This window comes from Haplochromis burtoni, unplaced genomic scaffold (genome assembly GCF_018398535.1).
Source record: "Haplochromis burtoni strain Fernald_Lab_line unplaced genomic scaffold, NCSU_Asbu1 Contig_13, whole genome shotgun sequence".
In the NCBI taxonomy this organism is placed as follows: Eukaryota; Metazoa; Chordata; class Actinopteri; order Cichliformes; family Cichlidae; genus Haplochromis; species Haplochromis burtoni.
The window spans coordinates 4,524,050-4,549,793 of NW_024582374.1; the positions used below are offsets into that span (position 1 = coordinate 4,524,050).

A 25,744-nucleotide genomic window follows, 5' to 3' on the forward strand; every position below is an offset into this window, starting at 1 on the left:
GAAGTGTACCTCTGGTGCAAATTACTGACCTCTGTCATCATTTTAGGTGGGGGAACTTGCACAATCGGTGGCTGACTAAATACTTTTTTACCCCACTGTACATTTCCACGGTACTGTACTTCCAAAGTTGTTTGGCTTTAATGTTAGCTTCCTGCGTGCTACGTTAGGTGTCACAGTGAACTGATAGATGCGTGCTGGATGGACTACACACGGCTGAGCGGTTTGGATCTGCCCTGGGCAGCTTGGTGTCTTATCCAGGCTTTCCAGTCGGGATTCATTGGCCGTATATTGGATTTATGCAAACTTATAATATTTATCTTGTTACTGTGACAAAAGTCTGTTTGAAAACACGAACAAATTAGCACACCTACTCTTTCTTCTTTGCTGTTTAAGTTCTCTGACATGGAGCTCTGATGCAAATGTATGACGAGACTGTGTGTTTCTGCAGAAAGTGGACGTGACCAGTAAAGCAGTGGTAGAGGTGATCTCCAAAACATCAGAGTACCTTCAGCCCAACCCAGGTGAGGAGAAGACCGGTTTCCCTGCAGCTGCTTAGATTATTTAAACTCCAGTTAGTTTCACCTCCATTTCCTTTATTTTCACAGCATCGCGAGCCAAACTGTCCATGCTGAACACCATGTCCAAGATTCGCGGTCAGGTGAACAACCCGGGCTATCCTCAGGCTGAAGGGCTGCTGGGAGAGTGCATGGCCAAGTACGGGCGGGAGCTTGGAGAGGACACTAACTTTGGTAAGATGTGTGTCTGTATTCTGGTTTAGTGTCATATTTTCATGTCAGAATAGCACTTCTGTGAGTCATTAGTGGTTTTGATGTGTGTGGTTGTGGTGCTTTTGGGTGTGATAAATTTAAGCTTACCCAGAGTGTGCTGAAACGCTTCGGCTCTAAAGTCACATCTCCGCTTTCAATGTCTCTGTGTGTGGTTAAGGTGGCGCTCTGGTCGATGTAGGAGAGGCCATGAAGAGGCTGGCCGAAGTCAAAGACTCTCTAGACATTGATGTCAAACAGAACTTTATTGATCCACTGCAAGGGCTTTGTGACAAGGACCTGAGAGAAATCCAGGTATCATACACTGGAAGTGTCTTTTATTAAATATCTTCTTCAAGTTTGAAGAAGCAGCACGATTGCTGTTTCTGTAAAATATTCAATGAAATACCTAAAGCGTCCATCTGAAACTCCTGACTGCTAACGTTAGCATTTTAAATGACAAAAGTCAGTGGGGCCAGTTTCATAACTAAACAGTACATTTTCTGCAGCACTATCTGAAGAAACTGGAAGGGCGTCGCCTGGACTACGACTACAAGAAAAAGCGTCAGGGAAAGATCCCAGACGAAGAGGTTCGACAGGCTCTGGAGAAGTTTCACGAGTCAAAGGAAGTGGCTGAGATGAGCATGTACAACCTGCTGGAGACTGACGTAAGGATTTATTAAACGTGTTTGGCACGTGAACTTAATCCTGTTCCTGAATCCATTTTTTTCTGTCTCTAATAGAGACATGTTTCAAAAATATAACTGTGGACATTTTCAGCCTGGTGGTTCTTTAGATCTGATGCTGATATTACTGTATTATACAAAACTGTAGTGCTCCGTGACCTGGTCAAATACAACCCACCCACAGAACAAACACGCGTTCCAGTAGCTGGACCTGTAAAAACTGATAAAGCACAGCCATTCAGCGCAACACTGAAGACAGCCTGCTAACGCCTGCAGTTTAACAGTCACGACCTTTGATCCCTTTATGGTTCAGTACTTCTTATTCATAATAATCAAACTAATAATGCATCACTTCAGTTTAAGGATTCATTTTAGTAATGAAGGCTGGTCGACGGGGATGAGTAGACTAATTGGGATGAAGTCTGCCAGTTTCATATTCCTGTTATTTCTCTGGTGTCCTCCGATCTGTAGCGTGCGTCTGTAATTTTGGACGTTGGAAACTAGCAGTTGGTGGAAAGTTGAATTGTTTCACAGTAAAAAATCAGTTCATAATAAACAAAAGAGGTGAAACTCAAAGACGAACTCTGTGTGTGTAGATCGAGCAGGTGAGCCAGCTGTCGTCTCTGGTGGAGTCCCAGCTGCAGTACCACAGACAGGCCGTGCAGGTGTTGGAGGAGCTTTCAGGCAAACTCGGAGACAGGTGCAGTAATGAAACGATTTAGCGCAGCTGTGCAGGTTTCTGCGTATGTCTTTCAACGTGCTGTGGAAGATGCATTTGTTCATGTTTTTGAACAGGATGAATGAAGCTCAGTCTCGAACAAGACGTGAATACACACCCAAACCCAAACCCGTGTTTGACTTTGGAGACAACAACCATTCAAATGGAGGCTACTCGACCCCCATGGCTCCTCCCCCGTCACGCATCTCGGGTAAGAAACCTTTTAAGAGGACTTAAAAAAAGGTTCAGTGTGAACAAGTTGCCATGTTACAGTGAACAGAGTAACAAAAGATGGCATCTTGGCAAAAGAAAAAGCAGTACTGTCTATTGTTTTGTGTTCATGCTTCCAGCTACAAAGCTGCATTAAAGCACCAAAAATGAGCCGCCCCGGCAGAATTTTAACAGCTAACCCTCCATCTGTTTGTGCCGACACAGCAGATGGGCTAAACCGAAGCAGTGTGCCCGAATAAACTTCAGTCCTTACAAATCTGACACAAAGTCAACTGAAAGTTCTTGGCATTGCCAACAGGATTGCTCAACAAACAAGCGCCACTGAGTCCAGTGAGCATCTCCGTTTGTCTGCTGTGTGAGTGAGGTTTTTTAAAAAATGATGGCACTGAGTTGGTGTGTGTGTGTGTGTGTGTGTGTGTGTGTGTGTGTGGCATCTTTCCGGCCTTTCTCCAACCGACCTTGTTCCTCTTCCTTGTGACATCATCAGAGGCGACTTTTCACTTGACCAGGCCACAAGGATTGTGTGAGTCACCAGTTATGTGTGTGGTGCTGTTTCTCAATTGTTTTAAACTGGTGTGTGTGCGTTTGCGCTCACTTCTGGGGTGAAATGTAGGAAGTGGACCAAAAGCTGCTTTTCATTGGTTTAACAGATAGTGGTTTATGCATAAAACAGCAGCGAGTATGTGGTTTTGTTTAAAATGACTGACTTCCTGAACCTGCAAATGTTTTTTTTTTTTTTTTGCTGTATCTGTATTGTAATGACATTTCAGTTAGGTTTTAGAGGTGAACACAGAAGCACGAGTACACGTAAACCTTCAAACATGTAACCCAGATACAGACACTTTGGTCTCTGCATGGAAAAACTACATCATAACTGGTTTGTAAAACTATAGTTATGTTGGCCCTCGTTCGTTGTATGTGATATTTAATTTGTGCACAGCGAAGCGTCCTGTTTCCATGTTTTAATTTGCATGTCATGGAAGCATAAAACACAAATAACTGACAGGGTTTGTTGTGGCCCTGAAAAGGCCTGTGGGTGTGGCTTTGACTGTTTATGTGTGACCTTTTTAATAAATAATAATGTCTGTCCCCATGTAACTTAACCAGTTAACATTACAGGACAACACATCTGATTGAATGAAGGATTGTTTTCATTTGTGAATCGGTACTAAATCAGCCGTGTTCGGCACAGTTTTAGTGTCTCAGCAGTGTGTTCAGTGTTAGATATTTATTTTGCAACTTTTTTTGACACTTGTCTTCATTTACTCTTCTTTTGTTTTTTTTCTATTCATCATTGTTTTGCACAGTGCAGCGAGCATCATTTATCATCTGTGTGTGTCCGTGTGTGAACGCTTTACTGTAAACACGTGAGCTCAGATAGTTGTGAAAGAATTTCATGCTTGAATCACAAAAAGAAAAAAGTGTGACGGTGAAGGAGAGTTCATCTGATCTGATTCTCTAGATATCAGCACCTGTGTTTTGGGTTGTAAATATAAGAAGCAGTTGGTCCTTTTCCATTTATAGTTTGTGTTGTGTTGCTGCTCTTGTAAACAGATGAAGACCAGAGAATGGCTGACCAAATCTTTTCCCATCTCTAGCCTTCCCAGCAGTCTGCGGGTTGAGCCAGATACAATGAGAAAATTGTGTGGCAGAGAAAAAGCCCAGTTTGTCTGTGCATGGAGCCTCCTCGCTGCTGCTGATCTCAGTGAGGTCACAGAGAGCGAGAGGGAGGATCTGGTCTTGGAAAGCTGCTGTCAGAGGAAGTTCTTTATGCTTTAGTCTGTTCAGAACGTCTCGTGAGCACCGTTTACTAATGTTATGCTGATGTTTGATGTGACTTGCTTTTCCTGGAACTGACAGTCTGTGACCTTTAACCTTTTCAAATATCCTGCCATCTTCCTCATCTCTGCTCTGTTTACTGGTCGTTTTCAGCCCCGGAACAGCCGAGCTGCAAGGCGCTGTATGACTTTGAGCCCGAGAACGACGGAGAGCTGGGCTTCCGCGAGGGCGACATCATCACCCTGACCAATCAGATTGACGAGAACTGGTACGAGGGCACGCTGAACGGCCAGTCGGGATTCTTCCCCCTCAACTACGTCGAGGTCCTCGTGCCGTTGACACACTAATGCAAAGAGAGGGAGCTAGGAGGAGACTGATGTAAAGGAGGAGGGGAGAGAAGGTAGAATGAGAAGAGAGCGAAGCGAAGTGGAGGGATGGTCCGCAGAGGTTTCATTTTTCACCTTCGGCTCCAACGTCATCATCACAGAGCACTTTTTGGTCACCTGGAGTCCCGAAGAACTACCCGACCAGAATATCAGCGTTTCACATGGAGTTGTCCAACAGCAAGAAGCGTATCGAGGACTAACTGATGAAACAATTTGTAAGGATTTCTAACAACAAATTAATAATGTAGAAAAAATTAATGTGGGTAATTGGAGCGGTCGGGGTGACTCTTTCATATCGTTTTCTTGTATTTTCAGTCTGTTTAAAACTCAGGTTGGTCACCAGATTAAGAGGGGTGGGGTGGGGGTCATGCATAACTTGGCTGAACATTTTCCTCATTTCAAAGTGAAAACTGCTGGTTTTCACTTCAGCTGTGGACTGGTTTGTGCCTGGTGATGCCACCTGCTGGCATGACTGAGAATTAGTAAACTGAGATGGAACCACACACAACTAGCTGTATTAAAAAAAATACTGCTTTGATATTTTAATGATAAACTTGAGCCAAATTCTTCTCAGATTTTGAACATTTTCAGGTTTCACCTGTTGCGTAACGACCTGTTTGTTTTATCCCTGTCAGGCTGTGCAGCAGCACTCACGCTTACTCCGTTCTAGTCTTTGATCGGTGTCCGCTCAGCTGACTTTGGTATCTTAGTAAAGTTCAGCTGGTAACGTGTGAGAGGATGTTGCAACTGCACCTTTGTCCTCAAATGAGATTGATGTGTGTGACGGACATCTCCGGCGTCACACAGACCCGAAGGTTGCGCGTGTCCGATGTGTGGAAGAGCAGAGCGGTGTGTTCTGCTGAGGAGATGATGCAGGAGACTTTATAAAATGCAATAGAAACATATCGCTCGGCGTGCCTGTTTGTTTAATGATTCTGTACAACAGCCATACTTTATAACATTTCTGGCCTGTTTGTTAAGTATGTTAACCTTTTTTCAGCCTTTCGGCCCACTTTAGACACCCGTCGGCTACACGCAGAGACAACGCTGCTGGCAGCGTCCATCTCTCTGTCACGCCACCGTCGTCTTAGCTCAGAAATGTCCTCGTGCCCCGTCTTTCTGACGGCTCACGGGCTCTGATTCACGTGATTGGTTAGTGTGTTTAGGGCTGATGGAGGCAGACTGTGTAGACAAGGCTGGCTTCTTGTTCTGGATTTGGCCTCGGTGCACACCTGTGGGTGGAGTCTAATCCAATACACCCTGTACAGTCTGAGGGAACAACGTGGAAGTAAAAGGGAACCATTGAGGGAAATGTGCATGTAAGCGGTTGTCCGTTTGGATTATTTTGGAGAACCTTTGTTAGCAAACCTTTCTCTTCGGTGCGTCTGATTTCAGATGCTGAATGTTGAATACACTGTGCAGTTTCTTCTTTTTGGTCCATCACTCCATGCTGCCAAACACCAACTCCTGTCTAACCTGTTTACATCTTTGACCCTTCTGCACTTGGACGCTCACATGAGGTTCGGGGTGAATGTGAGCAGAGGTGTGCTGTCTGGGTCTCACTGTTATCAGAGCCAAGTCTTTGTTTTAGTGCCTTTGGAAAAGAGAGGGGGAGTATCCCAGCTTACACAGCAACCAAAACCTAACGACTTACGATGGTCACAATGTCTTACTGCGTTTTCTCATCGTCGTCACCTTCCCGTGTAAAGGGGACATGCACTTGTGCATATTTCTGCACATTTTGATGACACTACATGCAGTTTCCTGGATATCTTGATGTGACATTTGTCAGCAGGCCACCAAAGGAAACTGTCTCTCTTTCTCAGAGATTTTAATCCCGTTTCAACATTTCTCACCGATCACTCATCGTAAAGGGTTGCATCTTTGTTTCATCGGTCTTAAATGCTCTTTTCACTGTTAAATCCTTCTGACTCTCTATAGTATTATTTTTTTTTATATATACAAGACCTAAAAACCTTTAAATTAATCTCTGCATGTAGTCCTATATTACACCTAGTACGTGTATATCTTAGATTTAAGTTGCTTTTTACTTTTGGTATGAATACAGAATTTAACGACAATATTGTGTCTTGTATTATCACAGTATTTGTACATGCTTCTGTCCTGTCCCCTCATTTCCCTGTTCTTAAAATAAATAAATAAATACAGTTTTAAATGAAGCCGTTGTTTGTAGTGAGGTGTCAAATTATGGCTTTAATGTTGGATTTTATATGGAAAACGCACACAAAAGGGTGCATCACTTGAGTGTGTGTGTGTGTGTGTGTGTGTTCACACTGCTCAAAAAGAATTATGAGAACTTTGAATCATCAGAGTGAAGCGAGCATAAAGCACTGAACCTACTCCGGTGCAGGTGTGGCCACAGACCCTTGTTTATCCCTCCTGACTCATTTTTCCGTAGTTTCACTTTTCCTTAGTGACCTCGTCTCCTCTGGTAGGAGCCTATAGTACCTGCGCAACCATCCAGCTCTACCAGGATGAAGCATTCATGGTTGGAGATATCAGGAGATGAGCAGTCTAAGGAGCTCAGAAAGAAAAGCGACTGAACTTCTTTAAGTTTCCTTGAAAACGTTTCATCCGAGAAGCTTCTTCAGTTCTAAAAGCAACTGGTGGAGAGTCTCAGATTTTAAGCCCTATGGGAGTGTCTATTGATCTTCTACCTAATCACATGACCCAAGGTGTGAAAACAGGTGTGGGTCACAATCAGCCAAAGTTTTGGGTGAGCCCATTGTGAGACCTAGCCCCACCCTATCATCTTTCCTTGGCTAATTGTGACCCACACCCGCTTTTCTTTCCGAGCTCCTTAGACTACGATGAGCTAGATGACTGAGGACAGCTGGACAGGACTATAGAGGGGTATAAAGGGTTCACGCTGAGCCCATGTGACAAGCGTGAAAGAACCTGGAGATGCTGCGGCGAGCGTTACTCTGTCGTGACAGACCTGCCCGGTCTATTGTTGGGACAGCACAGAGGAGCTGGACAACCTGTGCAGCCTGAATAGGCTGCACGTACCATCTCCTGTTACCGACAACAAGGACACTAACAAAAGCAGGTCAGAATCCGTTGTTGGTGTTGGCCCTGCTGTTCTCCGGTCCCTTCATTTCTTTGGAGCAGTGTGTTTTAGACTGAAGGGGAAAAAATAACCCACACTTGTGTTTAAATAGTTCCAGTGTGTATATTTTAATGCTTTGTGGATCATCAATCAGCAGGCTTAAGGCATTGCTCTGTCCTCAAAGATGTACCTCTACAATCCACAGGCAGTAATAAATACAGTACAGGTAGAGAGGAAGCAAATGTGTGTTCCTAACGAACAGGACTCAAGTTTCACACAACCTGACAGGAAGACAGTAGACGGGCACATTCACAACACGCTGGCACAAACACAGACACACACCTGTTCACTTCACTAGTGGAACTGAAAAATTAACTTGTGTGGCACAGCGGACTTGATGCACTCACAAATCCGGCTGCAGAGCACACTTCAGGTCGCTGTCGTAGATTCTGCACTGCTTTTCACTTTTCCCCAAACGCCGATCCATTGGCTTTTGTCAATAAAAGGCAATTATAAGACATAAATTTTCACGTTGTATATATCTGTCAATATTTGCTCATTGCCACAGGTTACTGGCACAGACAGGCACATACTGTAGGTCCATGTGTAGAAGGTAGAAAGGCCGATTTGTCTTCTGCAACGTGGTTCTGAGTAGCGTCCTGAGACAGAAGAGCATGGTCTCGTGTTTTCTAACATGCTGCTTTTTGGGTCTCCTCTAATGAAAACAACCTTCTGGGGCAGCTAATATCACAGCCACTGTAATGTATTTGTCTGATAATGCTGTATAACAGGTAAATATCACTCTAACGTACGAGCAATCGAGGCATCTATATGTTTGTAAAGCAGGGTTTACATTGTATTTCACACCAATCCTGCAAGCTCTGCAAAAAAAAAAAAAGGTGTTTGAAGTGAACAACGGTGATCCGCTCAGTTCATGCTCCCCAGCTGACTGTAGACGTGCTCCAGGATCTGAGAGTAGGCCTGGTCTTTGGGAGCGTGGCAACTGAGAGAGCCCTGAAAAGGAGGACGAGCTCAGTCAGCCTGCCTGCAATCTGATCAGGTAAACAGTGAGACTTTAACTCACCTTAATTTTGTCCATCATGGTCGTATCAGGACACCAGTACTGGTTGAACTGGACGAGGTCAGGAGCTGCCCTGTAGTAGTCGACCAGCAGCATCTATGCAGAGGGTTTTTTTGTTTTTGTTTAGTTACAGCATCACAGAAGCTTTTTCCAGTCTTTTCATACGATGCATCATGCAGTATCATACCATCTCATTAAGAACATCACTGGTGAGGAAGTTGTCCTGTACGTAGGTGACCTCGACAGCGACTGGAATGCCGTAGTCATTAGGTCTTTGCTGCAGAAAGAGACCACATGTGTCAGAAAAACTCAAACCCATTTCATCTGACACTGCAACCTAACCTGCTGACCTCTTAAAAACTTTTCCATTCCCTCTTAAGAAGCTTGAGTCTATTCTGAAAACGGTCACACTTTAATACAAACTGATGATAAGCAGCCTCATGAGAAGGTCAATGACAGCGCATCTGAAATTTCCACATTACAAAGAAAGACTGAGCCAACGATGGCCACGACTAACGTCTCTGTGAGCAGGGAGGCTTCGAAACTGAACAACTCATTATGAGACCCTTTGATGGGCCAGTTCTGGCTCCAGGCTGTACGTTTAGGTGAAGGGGACCAGTTCAAACACTTGCAGCACTCACCTCAGGTGGCGGTACGACCCAAAATGGAGTTATTGTTGATGCCACGCCTTGATTTCCGTGATAATACGGACCTGAAAGAGATGAAAGCTCAGCCACCAATGCGATGACACAGAGCCAGTGTCAGAGAGTTCTTATATTTTTCTGTTTGCAAACACAAACCTATATCAACATGTAGATTTGACCATCAACAGGCTTCACTGTAAGGTGTGGTATAAATAGATGTCAGGATCTGATCACGGCTTTGTGAGTCTGACAGAGGTCATGTTGAGCTTTGTGCTCACACACTGAGGTTTTAGTATCACGTTCCAACAACAGAGCCAAGCTTCATGACAGCGAGCGTGTTTCATAGAAAATACTGACCATAAAAGTGGAAACCACATCTCCGAGTTTGGATCTGTTACTGACCTTTGACCCTTTGAGTTTGTGTCTCCACGCACTTACAGAACCCTAACTACCTGATGCTTGATTCAAATGTATTATACTGCAAACATGAATAATTATACTCTGTAATATTAATAATAATTAAAATGCATTAGGTACACCTTGCAAGTCCAGGGTTGGACCCAGTTTGCCTTCATCATTTCTTCCTGCTACAGTGAAGCTCCGGCTGTTTACGGCTCGTTTTTCATTTATTTTCTCGGCAAATTCCCACATTACCCTTGAATGCAACACTGCTTGAAAGGCTGATACTGACACCTGTTATCTTGCAACATCTGCTGAAACCTAAACTCTATAAAGCTGTTATCCTGTAGAACTCTGAAATGTGCGTATAATCCTGCGATCTGCTAACATCTTTCTTAAAATAGTTTAAATACATCATCCCGTCTGAAGTGCAGTGCACCGATTAATACTCAGTAAACCTGATCGTTTCTGCAGCACCGTTATGAAGGACGTACCACAGATGATGCCCAGGCAGGGCTGGAAGCCGTTGTTTGAGCCCTGCAGCCTCAGCTGATGGTCCATCTGTGAGTCGATGTCCTGCAGCGACGGCAGGGCCGGACCTCGCGGGTGACTGTGGTACCAGCCCACCAACGACAGCCCACGCATGAACAGGTTCTGACAAATCTGAGACGGCAAGCACGACAAAGAAACAATGATGGACGGCTCGTTTAATTTTCATTTTTATCAGATCAAATCAAAGAAATCACAGAAAAACTACTGCTCTGACTTTTTTGGCTGTATTTTGTAAGCAACTGTGTGATTTCACAGGACGAATTTGCAGATTTTATTTTTTTTTGGATCAAGCTACATTTTATTTCCCAGTTTTTCACACGTGAATAAACAGACCTGACCAATCGGATCACTGCATGTGGTAACAAGTGTGGTCAGGGCTAAAACGCGCACCAGTACTGAATATCCAATGATATTTAAACAGCGACCTCAGACTCGCAGCTAGCTGAAACGATTCCTCCCAACTCTGCCAACAGGAGCACAAACCGATCAAACCAGGGAATCATCCTTGCTGCTGCCTGCTCCTCAGAGTCGGACGAATCTCTGTTTCTTCCTTCTCTTGTTCGAAAAAAAAAAAAAAAAAAAAAAGGACCGTCGCTTCATGTACGCTTTTTTTTTTTTTTTTTTTTTAAACCACAGTGTGCTTTTTGGAGGATGAATTCTCTTTATATACACGTTTTCAAATTCAGATACACTCGTTGTGTAAAGGCCTTTGGATTGTAATTTTCATGCACAGCCATGATTAGAATTTGGATATTTAGTCAAGCCAAAGTTTATTTCTACAGCACATTTTAAAGAACCTGAGGTGACCACAGTGCTGTACAAGCAATACAAAATACACACTACATACAACAGTCAGTAAATCAACACTAATAAAGTGGAATGGCACGGGATCAGGGGGGTTATACTGCACTGGGGGGAAGAATTACTTAAGTGACAGGAAACAATTTGTGAAGTCCGGTGAATATTCCTCATCATGCTTGGACATTGTGTGTGGTGTTCCACAAGGCTCTGTACGAGGTCCAAAATGAGTTATTATTTACATAAATTATATTTGCAAGGTCTCTGATATAAAATTAGTATAATTTGCAGACGGCACAAATATTTTTTGTTCTGGGGGAATCTAAAGGAGCTGCTCGATACGACAGGAACAAACTATCACTAAATCCAAGTAAAATTAAAATCGTCTTATTTGGGAAGTGCAGATTCATATAGATGGTGTGGCAATTGAAAGAGTTCTTGAACATAAGTTTCCTTGTGTGATAATAGAATAGCTTGAAGTCTCATATAAAATCATATATATAACAACATTTCAAGAAGTATTTCAATTTTGAGTAAAGTAAAACACATTCTGGACCACAAATCACTCCACATTCTCTACTATGGTTGCTACTGGTGTTTGTAAAGTACAGGGAGAAAGTAAGGCTCTGATCGGGTGTATCACCCACTATTTTCACAATAGGGATGTATATATATATATGTGTGTGTGTGTGTGGGTGCACAGTATGTTCATATACGTAGATTTGCAAATTTGACGTGTTACTGGGGTTATAAAAAATAAATAAATACGTGAAGCAAATTATAATGAAGAATTTCTGATGGACAGGGCATAAACAGGAAGAAGAAGTTTAGACTATGAGTTAATAAACAGTGGAAAGGGGGTGGGATTAAATAAGCTCATGCTTCTTCCTGCTCCTTTTTGAACATGTAAGTTATTTATTATTATTATTGCTTTGTTTTCCTTTGTTTGTCTCTTTTTTCCTCTTTCATTGTTCTTATACTATTTAAACATGTTGAAAATAAAGACTCAATACAATCCAAAAATACACTAAAACTCAAGTAAATAATATAATAATAAAATGTGTATTTGCAAAATAAAAGCTAAGATAGTCTCAGCTAGACGTCAAAGCCAAAAACAACTTGATGCAGAGTCTTTGGATTCCTGTAGCTTCTGCTCGACTTCAGATTCGAAGACTCGCATCTCAGATGCAGGAAACTACTAAACACTTGTGTTGTTGTACATCATTTTAAAGGCAGACACATCAACAGCAACAACCTTCAGCTCGCAGGCGAAGATTCAAGCGCAATTTTTTGGTTGGTGTGGAAATGCGTGCTGCCAGGCTGCAAACTGCAGCTTGCAAGTGTTTGAAGTGGGTTTTTCCACCTCTGTGTTTCTGCGTGCGTTACCTCCTCCTCAACAGCGGAAGCCGAGTCTCTGTCTGCCAGCCTTGTCCGACACGGGAAAGCCCTCAAGACCGTCAGCACTGAAATACAGAGCGAGAGGAGGACAGCTTTAGCCCGGCGTTCTGTGGATTTGATCACTATGCTCTCTTTTGTTGGATAAAGTTGCACTCACGCTGCGTGTTGGTATCCCATCGTCCCCCGAGGTATCCCACCACCTCACTGGTGGTCAGGTGACAATGGAAGTCCTACAGCGGGAGAAGTGGGCAAGTTAGTCTCTTTACCTGTGATCAGTGTAGAGCTGGTCTGCTTGAAAGCGTGTTAATGCTTACCATTAGCAGCAGCACATTACTGGACACGGCTACATTGAAAGGCTGGAACCTGTTGATGGCTGAGAAGGCTGACAGCTCCACTAGTGTGTGTGGATCTCTGAGGACACAAGCACACCTTTCATCGTACTCTGATTCGCTTCATGCACAGAGCTGTGAAAGAAGTCAGGTAAGGTGGTACCTGGCAGCATCTCGGGTGCCCAAAGTGCAATATCTGACGGGAATTCTCTCTCTGTCAGTCCTCCGTGAAACCATCACATCTGTAACATCGAACAGATGAGAATGAGAGGAGGGGAGCGGGGAGGAGAGGAGGAGGAGGAGAGGAGGAAATGATACCATGTAGTCCAGGTTTGGTGTTTTTGTTCTTGTCGTCTGCCTGCACAGCTGCCTTTCCTTCCTCTTCATCCTCGTCATCATCTTCCTCACTCACCAAGCTCTGACATCACAGGAAGTAAAACAAATGTCAAAATAAAGTTCTGGTTACACTGGATTTACCTTACTGTAATGAATGTTTCATCGTTTCCTGTTTGCAGAGACTCCAAATCGATTTCACCATCACATTTTTCTTCTTCTTTACGTTTCCTTTTTTCCCGTCAGCATGTGAGTCAGCACTAGCTAATTGTCGGGTCAAACCACAACCTTTATTCTATTTTCACGGCCTGGCCAGTTTTAATACGTTTAAAGGCTCGATCGCCCTTTGACAAAACCTTGGAACCACTCCTTATTTTTAACACCACATCTGTTTAAAAGGGTCTTTCCGAGTACTTATACCATCACTCCACATTGCTGCAAACCGGGAATTTTAAACTGTGAGAAAAATATATACTGGTCCAGCTCACGATGTGACACGGGTCAAGTGTTCCTCCTGTTACAGGAAGTTAATAAATGTTTTGAATGTGGGCTCGCTTTCACATTTACATTTTCTAAGAGACAAAATGTCCCCGATGTCACCCTGCAGACGTGGTTCAGAGGCTGTTAATAAATAAGTGTCTGAAAAAAGGACACAATGTATTTCAAAGTGTGATTAAAAGGATTTTCCATCCATCCATCCTCTGCCGCTTATCCTTGTCAGCGTCACGGGTGGGCTGGAGCCTATCACAGCTGTCTTTAGGGTGAGAGGCGGGGTTCACCCTGGACAGGTTGCCAGTCTGTCACAGGGCTAACACACACACACACACACACACACAGACAATCATTCAAACTTCCTCCCAACTCCCCAGTGTCACAGTGGATCAGGTCAGGAGACAACTGAGGAAGCTTCGCCCCAGAAGGCAGCAGGCCCAGACAAGGTGTGTCCTAGGATGCTAAAGGCGTGTGCTGCTGAACTTGGGGAGCCGCTACAAAGAGTCTTCAACCTCAGTCTGCTACTGAGGAGAGTGCCCGCCCTCTGGAAGACATCCTGCATCGTCCCGGTCCCCAAAAAGAACCAGCACAACGAGCTGAATAACTTCCAACCGGTGGCACTGACGTCACATCTTATAAAGACTCTAGAGCGGCTCTTCCTCAACCCCCTCCAACCACAGGTACAACATACCCAGGACCCACTACAGTTCGCATACAAGGTGGATGTCGGAGTGAAGGACACCATCCTGTACCTCCTACACAGAACCCACTCAAACCTGGACAAGGGAAAAGGCACGGTCAGGATCCTTTCTTGACTTGTCAAGTGCCTTGAATAAAATCCGGCACGGTCTGCTCCAGGAGAAACTGGACAGGATGCAGGTGGAGACCCCTGCCTGGTCACTTGAATCTCCAACTACCTCACTGACAGACAACAGTATGTCACTGAAGGACATCACGTCTGACACTGTGGTCAGCAGTGCAGGAGAACCACAGGGAACTGTGCTGTCCCCTCTTCTCTTCACCCTGTACACCTCTGACTTCTGCTATAACTCTGAATTATGCCATATTCAGAAGTTTGCGGACGACAGGGCCATCGTGGGGTGTATCTGGGATGACCAGAAAGAGGAGTACAGGAGTCTGGTGAGGAACTTTGTCACATGGAGTCACACAAACCACCTGCAACTCAACACCTCGAAGACCAAGGAACTGGATGTGGACCTCGGGAGGTCCAGAGCAGATCCACTGCCAGTTCAGATAGAGGGAGAGGAGGTAGAGGTGGTCAACACGTACAAGTACCGTGGGCTTTGGTTGAACAACAAACTGGACTGGTCATGCAGCACCTGTATAAAAAAGGCCAAGGAAGACTGTACTTCCTCAGGAGACTGAGGTCTTTTAACATCTGCAGGAAGCTCCTGAGGATGTTTTGCCAGTCGGTGGTTGCCGGAGTGCTGTTCTATGCTGTGGTGTGCTGGGGGAGCAGCACAGCAAAGAAGGACTCATCCAGGCTGGAAAAACTAATCAGGAAGGCTAGCTCTGTGGTCGGCATGAAGCTGGACACTGGTTTATATATATATGTACATATTTCTTTCTCTTTTTAAATATCCAACAGTACAATAGACTCACAACATCCCCACTAACTTTATGTCTTTGGACTGTGGGGGGAAGTCGGAGTACCCGGAAACATGGGGAGAACATGCAAACTCCACACAGGAACACCCTGACCTGGTGGAATTGAACGAGGACTTTCTCGCTATGGGGCAACAATGCTAACCACCATTTTTTTATTTTTACATTCTGAAATCGTTTCAGTGTCTTATTTCATTTGCAGGCGACAGGCTGGACAGGACATAACGATGCTTATGTCACAATGGATGCTGGCCCTGTGTTACACCACGACAACATGCAGTTTTTACGTGGTTTCACTGCCAGAGCTGAAATTTCATGTATTAGATAAGAAAAGAAAAACTAACCTCTTCACACGGTTAAGAAATTATAATCCTGTAAAGGTTTAAATGTTTATAACGTCTACTAAGTAATCATTTTAGAAATGTCTAAACCTTCACGCTTTAAGTAATACTGTTCATTTCTTATGCCTGTTCTGAGTTTTACTTTGACATCTGTGTTTACAATAATTTTTTCTTGTATTCATCACAGTCACTAAAAATAAGAGTTGTTTATACTGTAAACAAGCGTCACAAGGTGGATGTGTTGTGCTTTACCTCATCAGTGAAACATGGAAAAAGAGCTTTGTGAAAGAGTGATACTCTCACAGATATTACTTCCTGTAAGTCATGTGACCAGAGGAGCAGCGAGGGGACGTGTTCATGAGTAACACAGGTGAGAGGAAACTCAAGGTCGTGACTTAATTATTAGACTTTGAACATTAAAAACTCAGTTTAAAGTCTAAAAGCAAGGATAATAAAATAGGCTTAGAAATCTGTACTAACCCATTTTTACACAAAATACATTTTGTAATGGAAGCACCAAATATTAGGAATGCTCCCCTTCAGTCATGCTCCTCTCACCATGTCGGCACTGGGCTGGTACTTGTGCAGCCAGGTGGTTTTGTACTGGACCAGCTTCTGTCCCCGGTACCGCACCGACGCCCAGCCGCAGCCAGACTTTTTGGCCGGGTTCACCAGGCGTTTGCAGTGAGTCGCCCAGGCGCTGGGGGAGTTGAAGATCTGGCCCGTCTCCACCCATCGGATTTTCCCATCAGTCAGCAGGTCTCCCACAAAGTTCTTACCCTGCAGGAGAAGAGAAAGCAAGAGTTTATGACCTCCTGTCAGGTCACGCATACTGTGGTGAGTCAGAATCATGTTCACATAACTGCTACGTGTTATTACCAGATAGTGTATGGCTAGCACGCCGTCCCCGGGCTCCACCAGGCCATCCTTGAGGAGCACTCTGAGGGTGATGCCCCTGCGGGTGAGCAGGGAGCCCCGGCCTGAGCTGGACCGCAAGTCTGCCTCCTCCCCTCCGCTCAGCTCCTCCTCATCCTCCTCTCCTCCATCCTCCACCACCTGTGGAGAGCTGGGAGGCTCTGACCCTAGGGAAGCACAAAGCAAAACTGGGATGCTGGCTTGGTACAATGCATGAACCGTGTTCTCATGCAGCAGGCTGTGAATGGCACATTGCTGCGTTTACGTGTGTGTATGTGTAGACTGACTGTGTTTCAGAGGCAGAACAAACAAACGCGCATTACTGACAGCGTCATGGCAGCCTGCATCCTCCATAACCGCAGGAGCTCAATGATAATAAGCGTGTGCACACGTGATGAAGAGGAAACCGAAACTGGCCCTTCGTGGATTCACGAGATCGGCGGGCCTTTGTTTCCTGCTACTTGACAACGGGCCTGCCGCTCACCCCCTCACCCCGCACCCTCACCCAGAGCTCCGTTATCCTCACCCATGTCTCAGGGAGCGAGCCTGTGCGCGGCCCGGTGTGAGCGGCTCGTTCCCGGTCCGTGTCCGGTGGTTGTTGAGAACGAGCTGAAGGCGTCCGCGGCTGCGCGGCTGGTTTCCTCGTTGTGCTGCTTTACCGTCCCCCCCACCGCCCTCTGCTTTCCCCCCGCTCTCTCTCTATGTTCCACAGCGTGCCGTGCCGTTATCCGCGCTTTGTGTCACCGTGGAGCAGGAACCCTGTCAGACCAGCTCACAGAAACACGAACCGTGACGCTTTTCTCCGCCAACACCACGAAGCGCTGCCGCGTGCGCGTGCACGTGCAGCGGGTGCCGTTCGGTGAGTTGTGCGTCGGCGGGATCGTGCAGAAACCGCGGAGCTCTCAGTCACCGGAAGCGACCGAGCGGTTCCTCCTTTATCTCCGACACCGAGCACATTTACCGGGAAGCTGCCGGCGGAGGGCAGCAAACCTCCAGCAGCCTGTCCTCCTCACCGGGCCAACCGTATGCCGCCCCCTGCTGGCAGCTCCGAGCGCAGCTGGCCGTTCTCTGGTGTTCAGTGGAGAGGGGCTCTGATCTCAAGCATTTAGACCAGGGGTTTTAATCTTGCGGCCACGTCACCCCTATTTGCGGCCCGTACATTGACGTGAGAAATGTAACACAATTTGGCCCTTGAAGGGACTTTTTTTTTTGTTAGGGAGGATTTGTTTGTTGTTGAGTGCAATGTTAAAATAAGTTCTTTAAAAAGGCAAAAATAATTTCATATGAAGGAACTATGAGCAGAGAGTACAGACAGTGTTAGTTAGGTGAGAGAACAAAAACTAATGTGTACACTTATATCTGCATTTTTATTTTGTTAAATACAAACAAAAGTATAGCAGAAGTGCTGCCGCATGTCTGACTAGAACGAGAGAACCAATGTGTTTTTTTGGTAGTTCAATGAAAGGCTTCAGTTAGTTAAGAGTGAGAAAAAAAATAAGCCCGTGTTTGCAGTTTTGATTTGTTATACAATATCAAGTGTTTTGTTGTTTGTTTGGCTGGGTTTTTTGTACTACTTGAACACTAAAGTGGCCCTCCAATGAGACGACAGTGCCACCCGTGGCCCACAGCTCATTTGAGTTTGAGACCGCTGATTTAGACCCTTTACTTTAGTCACAGTATTCAAAACATTAAAGTCAGGAAATGAGAAGCGTTGTTTATCAGAAAGGTTTCTGCCTGTTTTTGTTGAATTAAGCTCGGCAGGATCTAAAAACCAGCTCCATAAAATAAAAGTGTTTATGATTTTGACACCGGTCCCATTTAAAGAAGTGCAAGAAGAATTTATTTCGTACCTTAGTGGAGAAAACTCTTTAAAACACTTAAAAACCAACAGAAACTAACAGCAGCAGAGTTCATGTGAATGCCTCCGTACCGTGTTAAAATTAGCTGAAATAATTTGATGACATAAAACACGTCTCCTAAATGATTTAGCAATCATACATTTGTACTTACATAACTTAACTTGTAACTTCATTGCAAAAGAGTTTGTTTTTTTTCTTAAATCTTTATTTTCAATCCATCAGCCTTTGGTATCATTATCACCCCACCGTGGGGCGGGTGGGCAGCAGGTGTATCTACACAAAATCTTGGATGAATTCAAATCTCAGTGACCTTGACCTCAAAAAAGTCTTGTGAATGCGATAATTTGAGACATGGGTGATGAAGGATTTTCAAACTGACACCATAGGAGGAGGCAGCCTGCAGTATGTTTAAACGCTCTGTTACACACAGCGGATTTTAACAGGTATTATTAATAACTGTCTCTATTCTATCATTCTACTGTATTTGTATAGGACAGACAGATTGTGCTAAGACTGCTGGACTGTTGTCATGGCAGTGACAATAAATATTTTCAGTGAATCAAATACATTACAGAAGTGTATACACTGTAATCTGATTACACATATTTTGCATAATAAAAGAAATGCATGGCCTTCTGCAGACAGAGTGATTATAACAGTAGACCAGACCTTTTTTTTTAATTATTTTTTCACTTATCATCAGATAGAAATGCGGTGATACTGCTCTCTGCCCAGGTTTACAGTAGCGCCATGTGCCCAAACAAGCCACAGCGATGCATTCCACAGCAACTACAGGACAAGCTGGCTCATGTTTAGAAAACTTGCATGAAGTCAATTCTACCTGCTCCAGGATCCACCTTAATTTTCACTGTGAGGTTTCCACTTGCAGCTGCTGCACGTAAGGAGGAGAGAGCCGAAAGCATTATGTGCGTGCAGTTCTTGCGCTGACGCACACCCTCCTTCTCTTAAGTTCTCTAGTCAGATCTAATCTGTTGAGTACTGAGGACGTACCACCACCTGGTAGGAGAACAGGTTTGAGTGGCACGGGTAGACTTGTTCTGAGATGCTGGGAACAGCTATGGGGCTGTCGCTGTCAACAGCATTAAATTCGTTCACGTGGAACACGTGCCTTCCTGCGCACATGAGAATGAGCCTGTTGCTGTAACGGATGCGGCCCTCCATCTCACTGGGTAAATTCTTTTCTTCAATCTTCAAGCTGATCGCTGGTAAAGAAGCACATGTGACACTTTGCTTCGTGCAGTCTTCCTGTCTGACGTAGGCCGTGACTTTCCAGCGCATGGTGTGAAAAGCGAAATAGGCGCTGTTATGAACCGGGGTTTGGAAATCAGACGTCAGGCTGCTGACTCGCTGCCCTCGAAGGATGTAGACCCCGGAGTGCTGGTAAGCTCGGATCTCCTGACTGCTGAAGGTGAAGCTCCACGGTCTGCCAGTGTAAATCCTGGGTGTGTAGATGGTTCCTGTCAGGTCGCTGAGGAGCATTTTTACAGGAAGAGCATTAAACTGAAACCCCTCCAGCTTGCTAGCGTGGTACTCTGAGCTGTCAAGACTGTATAAGTCCTCAGCTGGTATCATCGGGAAGCGGACGAGATTTAGAAGTATCTCACGCATGGTTGCGTTTCCTCGAGCTTCTGCCCATCTCTCCAGTCCGCTCAGGACGACTGTTTCGTTACGCACCACGAGGTCTGAGCGAGAAAGGAGTGCTTTGACCAGATTAAAAGGAAGGCTTGTCCAGGCCGGGGAGTTGATCAGCGCCTCGCAGTTCCACGCCAGGTAGCGAAGACATAGTTGCTGCAGCGTGTCGTCACTTCTGCGAACTGCGTACTCATAAAGAGAGTTCTGACTTTGGAAGGTGGGGTCCTCGGGGAGAAACAGTCTGAAGAGATTCGCAGCCTCATTGTGATATTCAGTCAGGCCCCAGTCAGAAGCCATTTTCAGGATGCAGTGGGAGGAGGCTAATGTGACCGTAATCTTCCTCGTGTAGAAGTATCTGAAATTCAAAAATTTGATTGACAGATCACAGGTTTACGTAGAAATATGTGCAAGTGTGAACTTTTTATACCTGACAAATATATCGGCATGTTGGCTGCAATCAGAAGACACGTTAATGAGCAAGCTGCTGAGGTCTGGATGCAAAGCCTTGAGGTTTGAATTGAGAGAAAGGATGACCCTGTGAGCACAGATGGTCTCCACTATGTTGTTATCCACTGCCACTGCAATGTCCACGTCACAGTCCTGTCTGCTGTCAAACAGCTCGCCTAGCTGCTGAGAGAGGCTCGCATTGTGGTCCAACGTGTACTCGTGGTTGAGGTCCCTGCTCTGAGGCTCCGCCCCTGATACAGATCAACATAGACACGGTTAATACACCTGTTTCTAAGACAAATGTCTTTCTGACCTTTATTTCTCAGAGGAGGTTGGAGACTTCTGTCCTTATGCTAACATCCTCACCTTTCTCACATCTAACTCCGGCATCTTCGCCGTGACCACAGTTATGGACCCCCCAGCCAGGAAACGTACACTGGAGTAGGTTAATCTCCGACCCACCGCAGGTTAAATCGTCCATCCAGATGTTACCGACCCCTAAAACCAAAACAGCCACACAATTACAGTCTAGCCATTAACCACTGAAATGCAGCGCGTAAGAGGAGCGTCGTGGTTTTGTTACCGGCGCCAAATGCAGCTGATCCAGGAGCCTCGGCTGCACCAGGGAAACGCAGCTGTCGACACACTACATGAGCGTCATTTATGTCCCAGCCATCGTCGCAAATCGTCCCCCAAACTCCATCGTGAAAGATCTCCACACGGCCCTCGGAGTATTCCTGGCCACCAGCCAGCCTGATGTAACCTTCTTCATAGGCTAAAGGAACAACAATGCAGTGTAATCAATTTATTTGGGATTTATGGAGAAAGATGAAGGATCATGTAGATTTCACAGCACAACAGATATATAGCTATTTTCCCACTTTTATTTAAAAATACTGATATCAGATCAGCGGTGGTTCGTTCTAGAGACTGTAACAGGCTGCAGAAATTCACAGCAATATGAGCAAACGTCTCGACAGCGTTAGTACTGTACACAGCGTTACAACATCAGCTGTTCTTTACAGTGACCAGGGTTAAGTTAAGACCATGCAGTTATTAAACAAACAAACAAACCTGTTTTTAAAAAATGAATTTACTTTATTTACTCTTGTTTTTGACTGACTGGTCATGTTTGACTCGAGCAGAGAAATGCATAAAAAAACCTTATAAAAAACCCCTCAGCATTACTTTGAATTCAATTCAGTTTTATTTATACAGGGCCAAATCACAACAACAGTTGCCTCAAGGTACTTTGTATTGTAAGGTAGACCCTACAGTAAATGTCTGGATGGAATTTCCTCCCAGGACAGGAAAAGTAATTAAGTGAGCTGTGACCATAAATGTTTTCCTTATAAATTCTGGACAAAAAACAAGAATTTTTATTTTTGATTCATTATTGCACATATATAAAGCATTAAATAAAACGAAAGTGCATCATTATTAGCACTTGCATTACTACTATGTTCGATGCAAACACCTGAAACCTTTCTTTGTATGTGCACACCTCATACCGTGATAGCCAGTCGGTGTTGGGTTGTAAAGCTGACTTATATGCGTTTGTGATTGGCTGCCTTGTTAGTAAACTAACTCATAACAACATACTGAGAATCCTCATAATATTCTGTGGTGGTAATAATTATTTATTTATTCGTTGTGACATGATAACTTTATGAAGTAACCCTTAAACTGTCAACTGATGGTTTCTTGCGGTTATGAAACCTTGGAAACAAGCGACAACCTCATCAAGAACATGCATGCACATGCACATGTGTTTTAGGTGTGTTCTAATACTAAACAAACAACACTACACTTGTGTTCAGCTTAGATTGTAACATTAATAGAGAATTGAGTTTAATGGGAAATCAGTTTTACTCACCACTGGATAAGGTGACGCTCAGCAGAAGAATACAGAATAAAAAAGCATTTCCATTCATTTTAATGGCGCTAAACTGGAGACAAAAGGCAAAAGTGCAACACGTTTCTGTATTAAAAATGCGTTCTTTTCTTTATCAGCAATCATCCTGCTTCTTTCACACTTGAGCATAATAATGACGTTTCTGCTTTAAAAAAAACACATCAGAGTTTTAAGAGTTGGAGAAGTTTTGTGTGCACATCATCACATTCAAATGCAGCTTTGCAGAGCAGCGACTGAAATCATAAAATAAAAACTAAAAGTCCTTTTCTTTGTTGCCAGCAAATCATCAATCACGCGCATTCCTGACCAAAGCTAGGAAAGGACTTACCAGAGCTCCAGGTTAAGAAAAGCTGCTCTGTGATGAGGTCCGTCAGTCCATGAACTGAAGGAGCCACTTTACTTACTTTATTTGTAGGCGGTGGTTTTCCAGGAATTACCACACCCAACGTGCTTTTCAAACAACTTGGGATGATGCCACATTTAGTTCCAAAACATATGACTTTGTCACAAAAGATTCATAACGAGGCTTTATATTTTAATGGCCAATAATATTTTCATGAGATTATGGATAGATCATACTCAATACAATGAGAAGTGAAAATAGTAAAAACAGAAAACAGGACGAAATGTAGACTTTAAACTTAAATATTGCATTTCTAAGCTATGTTGGATCATGTATAGCAGTTGGTCATGCATACTTTTGGGGTCCCCAGACTGCCCCACCCCATGCTGCCCGTACATGAGCCAGAGATAAAGTTATTTCAAAGCCAGAAGTTGATGTTTGTTTAGAGGCCTGAGTCCATCACCAGCAGATGGCGACATCATGAAGCCCAAAGAGCTCAGACAGACGACGACTTCAGTCCGGTTCCTCAGCAATGCTCAAGCATCCAGGCTCACTGTCACATTGTTAGCATGAGCTGTGCTCGCCCTGCTGTGACTAAAAGCTTTTAAACCATCACCAGGCTCGATGAACGCAGCTGCAGAAATAAAAACAGCTGTGCTTCCATCATCTCACCTCCACATCCTTCCTGCTTCACCTTCAAGTGATCGAGCAGCTGTGAATTTCTGGAATGTTTTCAATCATTAACATGTCTCCCAGCAAAAGTTTTGCGAGATCCCGAGTTTGTTTTGCGAGATGTCGCAAAAGTTTTGCGAGATCTCGAATTAGTTTTGCAACGAGATCTCGCAAACAAACTCAGGATCTCGCAAAAGTTGAATTCCAACAATGGCGGCAGCTACTTAGTTGTAATATTACGGAGCCCCGCAGGGGACATGGGAGGGGAAAAAAATAAAGACGGACTTTTGCGAGTTTGTTTTGCGAGATCTCACAAAACTTTTGGGAGATCCCGAGTTTGTTTTGTTGCCATTGTTGGAATTCAACAAACTCGGGATCTCGCAAAAGTTCATCGTATTTTTTTTTCTCCCATGTCCCTTGCGGGGCTCCGTATGATCTACACCAAAGAGTAATTAATAATTAATAATAGTTGTTTAACAATGTTAAAATTTTATGTGATGACAGAAACCAATAGCAGCTTGTGCTGATTTAACTTGGTGAAAATCAGGTCACGCCCAAGGTCACACCAAATATAAAAGCAAACAGAGCAAACCTCCGCCGCTTCTTCAAAACCAGCCGTGGGCAACCAGCCATCACAGACTGATACAGCTACTAAAGATTTAAATGAAGAATATTTAAAACTTTCTGATTAACACTGCAGACACTAAATAAGCAATATTTATTTACCTGTGTAGGTACACCTGTAGCTAAATATGCGTATAGAGCAGTGTGGTAAAGTAGCAGAAGCAGAAGCTTCAAATTTTATAAAAGGATGACATGTAGCTCTCATGCTTTCCATCTTCAGCAGCTAATTTTTCAGTGTTTCAGCTCTATGAGGATCAACGGGTGGGAACTTCTTATTATAAGAGCTTAAAATAATGACGACTAAACATGATGAGTGTGTTTCACAGCGATAAGCTGATGAACATGATGATAACACCAGTTTCAGTCTTACACTGGGTAAAGGATGCAGCTGAAAGCCACATTTACCACATATGATAATCGTACTTTCCACTGAAGCAAACTGCTCAATAAAAGTTCACCTCAACACTCCTACAAACACATGCTAGCATCATGCTCGGTCTGCAAAAATTTCTACTCATCTGTGTCCTGGCATGCTTCGTACAACTTGGTAAGAACTGCAACTGCAAGATGATTGGATCATATCACTCATCAGACCTCACTGTTAAATATAAGCTCTCCTCTTTCTCTCCTGTCCGTCTTTCTCTATATTTATTTTAAATCCCTCTTTAATACTCTTGCACCTGTTTACTTGTCCAATCTGCTGAAGCCCTATGCCCCCCCTCTTTCACTCCAGTCAGCTAAGCAGCTGTTTCTCTCAGTCCCTAAATCGCGGCTGAAACTTAGAGGAGACTGAGTGTGACTGTTGTGGCCCCGAAGCTTTGGGGTGAGCTTCCTCTTCACATTAGGCAATCTACTTCAGTGGTGGTCTATAAATTCAGGTTAAAAACTCAATGTTAGACACTGGCTTTCAACTCAGTGGGTAACTGACACTTGTTTTACTGTAATCTATTCATTCTATTTATTATACTTATATGGTACTTATATGGTATATTTCTGCTGCACAGCACTTTGGTCACCCATGTGTTGCTTTTAAAGTGCTACATAGGGGATTGTCATCCCCTATGTAGCCGGTGTATCAGAGAAACTCAGGAGAGTTTTCTCCAAGCATGACATCCCGGTGCATTTCAGACCCAGCAACACGCTCAGACAAAAACTGGTTCACCCGAAAGACAAAACTGCCAAAACACAGACTTAACAATGTGGTGTATGCTGTACAGTGCAGCGAGGAATGCCCAGACCTCTACATTGGAGAGACCAAACAGCCACTTCACAAGCGCATGGCACAACACAGAAGAGCCACCTCCACAGGACAAGACTCAGCAGTCCATCTGCATCTTAAGGATAAAGGACACTCTTTCGAGGATGCCAATGTTCACATTTTGGACAGAGAGGACAGATGGTTTGAAAGAGGAGTGAAAGAAGCCATCTATGTCCACTGTGAGCGACCATCTTTGAACAGAGGCGGGGGTTTACGACACCAACTCTCTGCCATCTATAATCCAGTTTTGAGATCCCTTCCCAGACGCCTTAACGCCCACTCACATCCTGGGCCATCTGACCTCAGGAATTCGCATGATAAGGTGGGGCCAGGTTTCACAATGAACTCACCCGAAACTCTGGCTGATTGGGACCCACACCCAGTTTCACACCTTGGCTCAGGGATTAGAGGATCATCAGGGGGTCCTTTTG

General features: G+C 44.3%; 3 protein-coding genes across 6 annotated transcripts in view; 1 reads left to right on the plus strand and 2 right to left on the minus strand.

The window, feature by feature from the left end:
* sh3gl1b (SH3-domain GRB2-like 1b) overlaps positions 1-6,744 on the plus strand; it is a 15,949-nt gene extending 9,205 nt beyond the window's left edge. Inside the window, exons 3-10 of one of the 2 annotated variants that reach the window (XM_042217230.1) lie at positions 449-521; positions 606-749; positions 946-1,079; positions 1,274-1,432; positions 2,047-2,150; positions 2,246-2,379; positions 2,887-2,922; positions 4,332-6,744. In XM_042217230.1, the coding sequence (XP_042073164.1) occupies positions 449-521; positions 606-749; positions 946-1,079; positions 1,274-1,432; positions 2,047-2,150; positions 2,246-2,379; positions 2,887-2,922; positions 4,332-4,525 (978 nt within the window). In that variant the 3' untranslated portion in view covers positions 4,526-6,744. The remainder of the gene's footprint in view (positions 1-448; positions 522-605; positions 750-945; positions 1,080-1,273; positions 1,433-2,046; positions 2,151-2,245; positions 2,380-2,886; positions 2,923-4,331) is intronic. The other variant, XM_005932484.3, reaches the window with a different exon arrangement.
* A 993-nt stretch (positions 6,745-7,737) lies between these two features.
* mpnd (MPN domain containing) lies at positions 7,738-17,564 on the minus strand. Its single transcript, XM_014336866.2, has 13 exons — positions 17,069-17,564; positions 16,507-16,709; positions 16,186-16,407; positions 13,154-13,253; positions 12,999-13,077; positions 12,821-12,917; positions 12,664-12,736; positions 12,495-12,571; positions 10,253-10,421; positions 9,357-9,427; positions 8,903-8,992; positions 8,719-8,811; positions 7,738-8,648 (listed from the first exon to the last, which is right to left on the minus strand). The coding sequence occupies exons 1-13, from the start codon at positions 17,070-17,072 to the stop codon at positions 8,562-8,564; spliced, it is 1,365 nt and encodes a 454-aa protein (XP_014192352.2). The 5' UTR covers positions 17,073-17,564; the 3' UTR covers positions 7,738-8,561.
* A 512-nt stretch (positions 17,565-18,076) lies between these two features.
* LOC102292397 (galectin-3-binding protein B) lies at positions 18,077-23,416 on the minus strand. 3 transcript variants are annotated; one of them, XM_042217216.1, is made up of 6 exons: positions 22,745-23,416; positions 22,378-22,445; positions 21,085-21,276; positions 20,868-20,999; positions 20,482-20,752; positions 18,077-20,409 (listed from the first exon to the last, which is right to left on the minus strand). In XM_042217216.1, the coding sequence occupies exons 2-6, from the start codon at positions 22,433-22,435 to the stop codon at positions 19,386-19,388; spliced, it is 1,677 nt and encodes a 558-aa protein (XP_042073150.1). In that variant the 5' UTR covers positions 22,436-22,445; positions 22,745-23,416; the 3' UTR covers positions 18,077-19,385. The 3 variants fall into 3 exon arrangements, with proteins under 3 accessions (XP_042073150.1, XP_005932550.1, XP_005932549.1); XM_005932488.3 differs by having other exon boundaries at positions 22,378-22,450; XM_005932487.3 differs by having other exon boundaries at positions 22,378-23,416.
* Between the last annotated feature and the right edge of the window lie 2,328 nt (positions 23,417-25,744).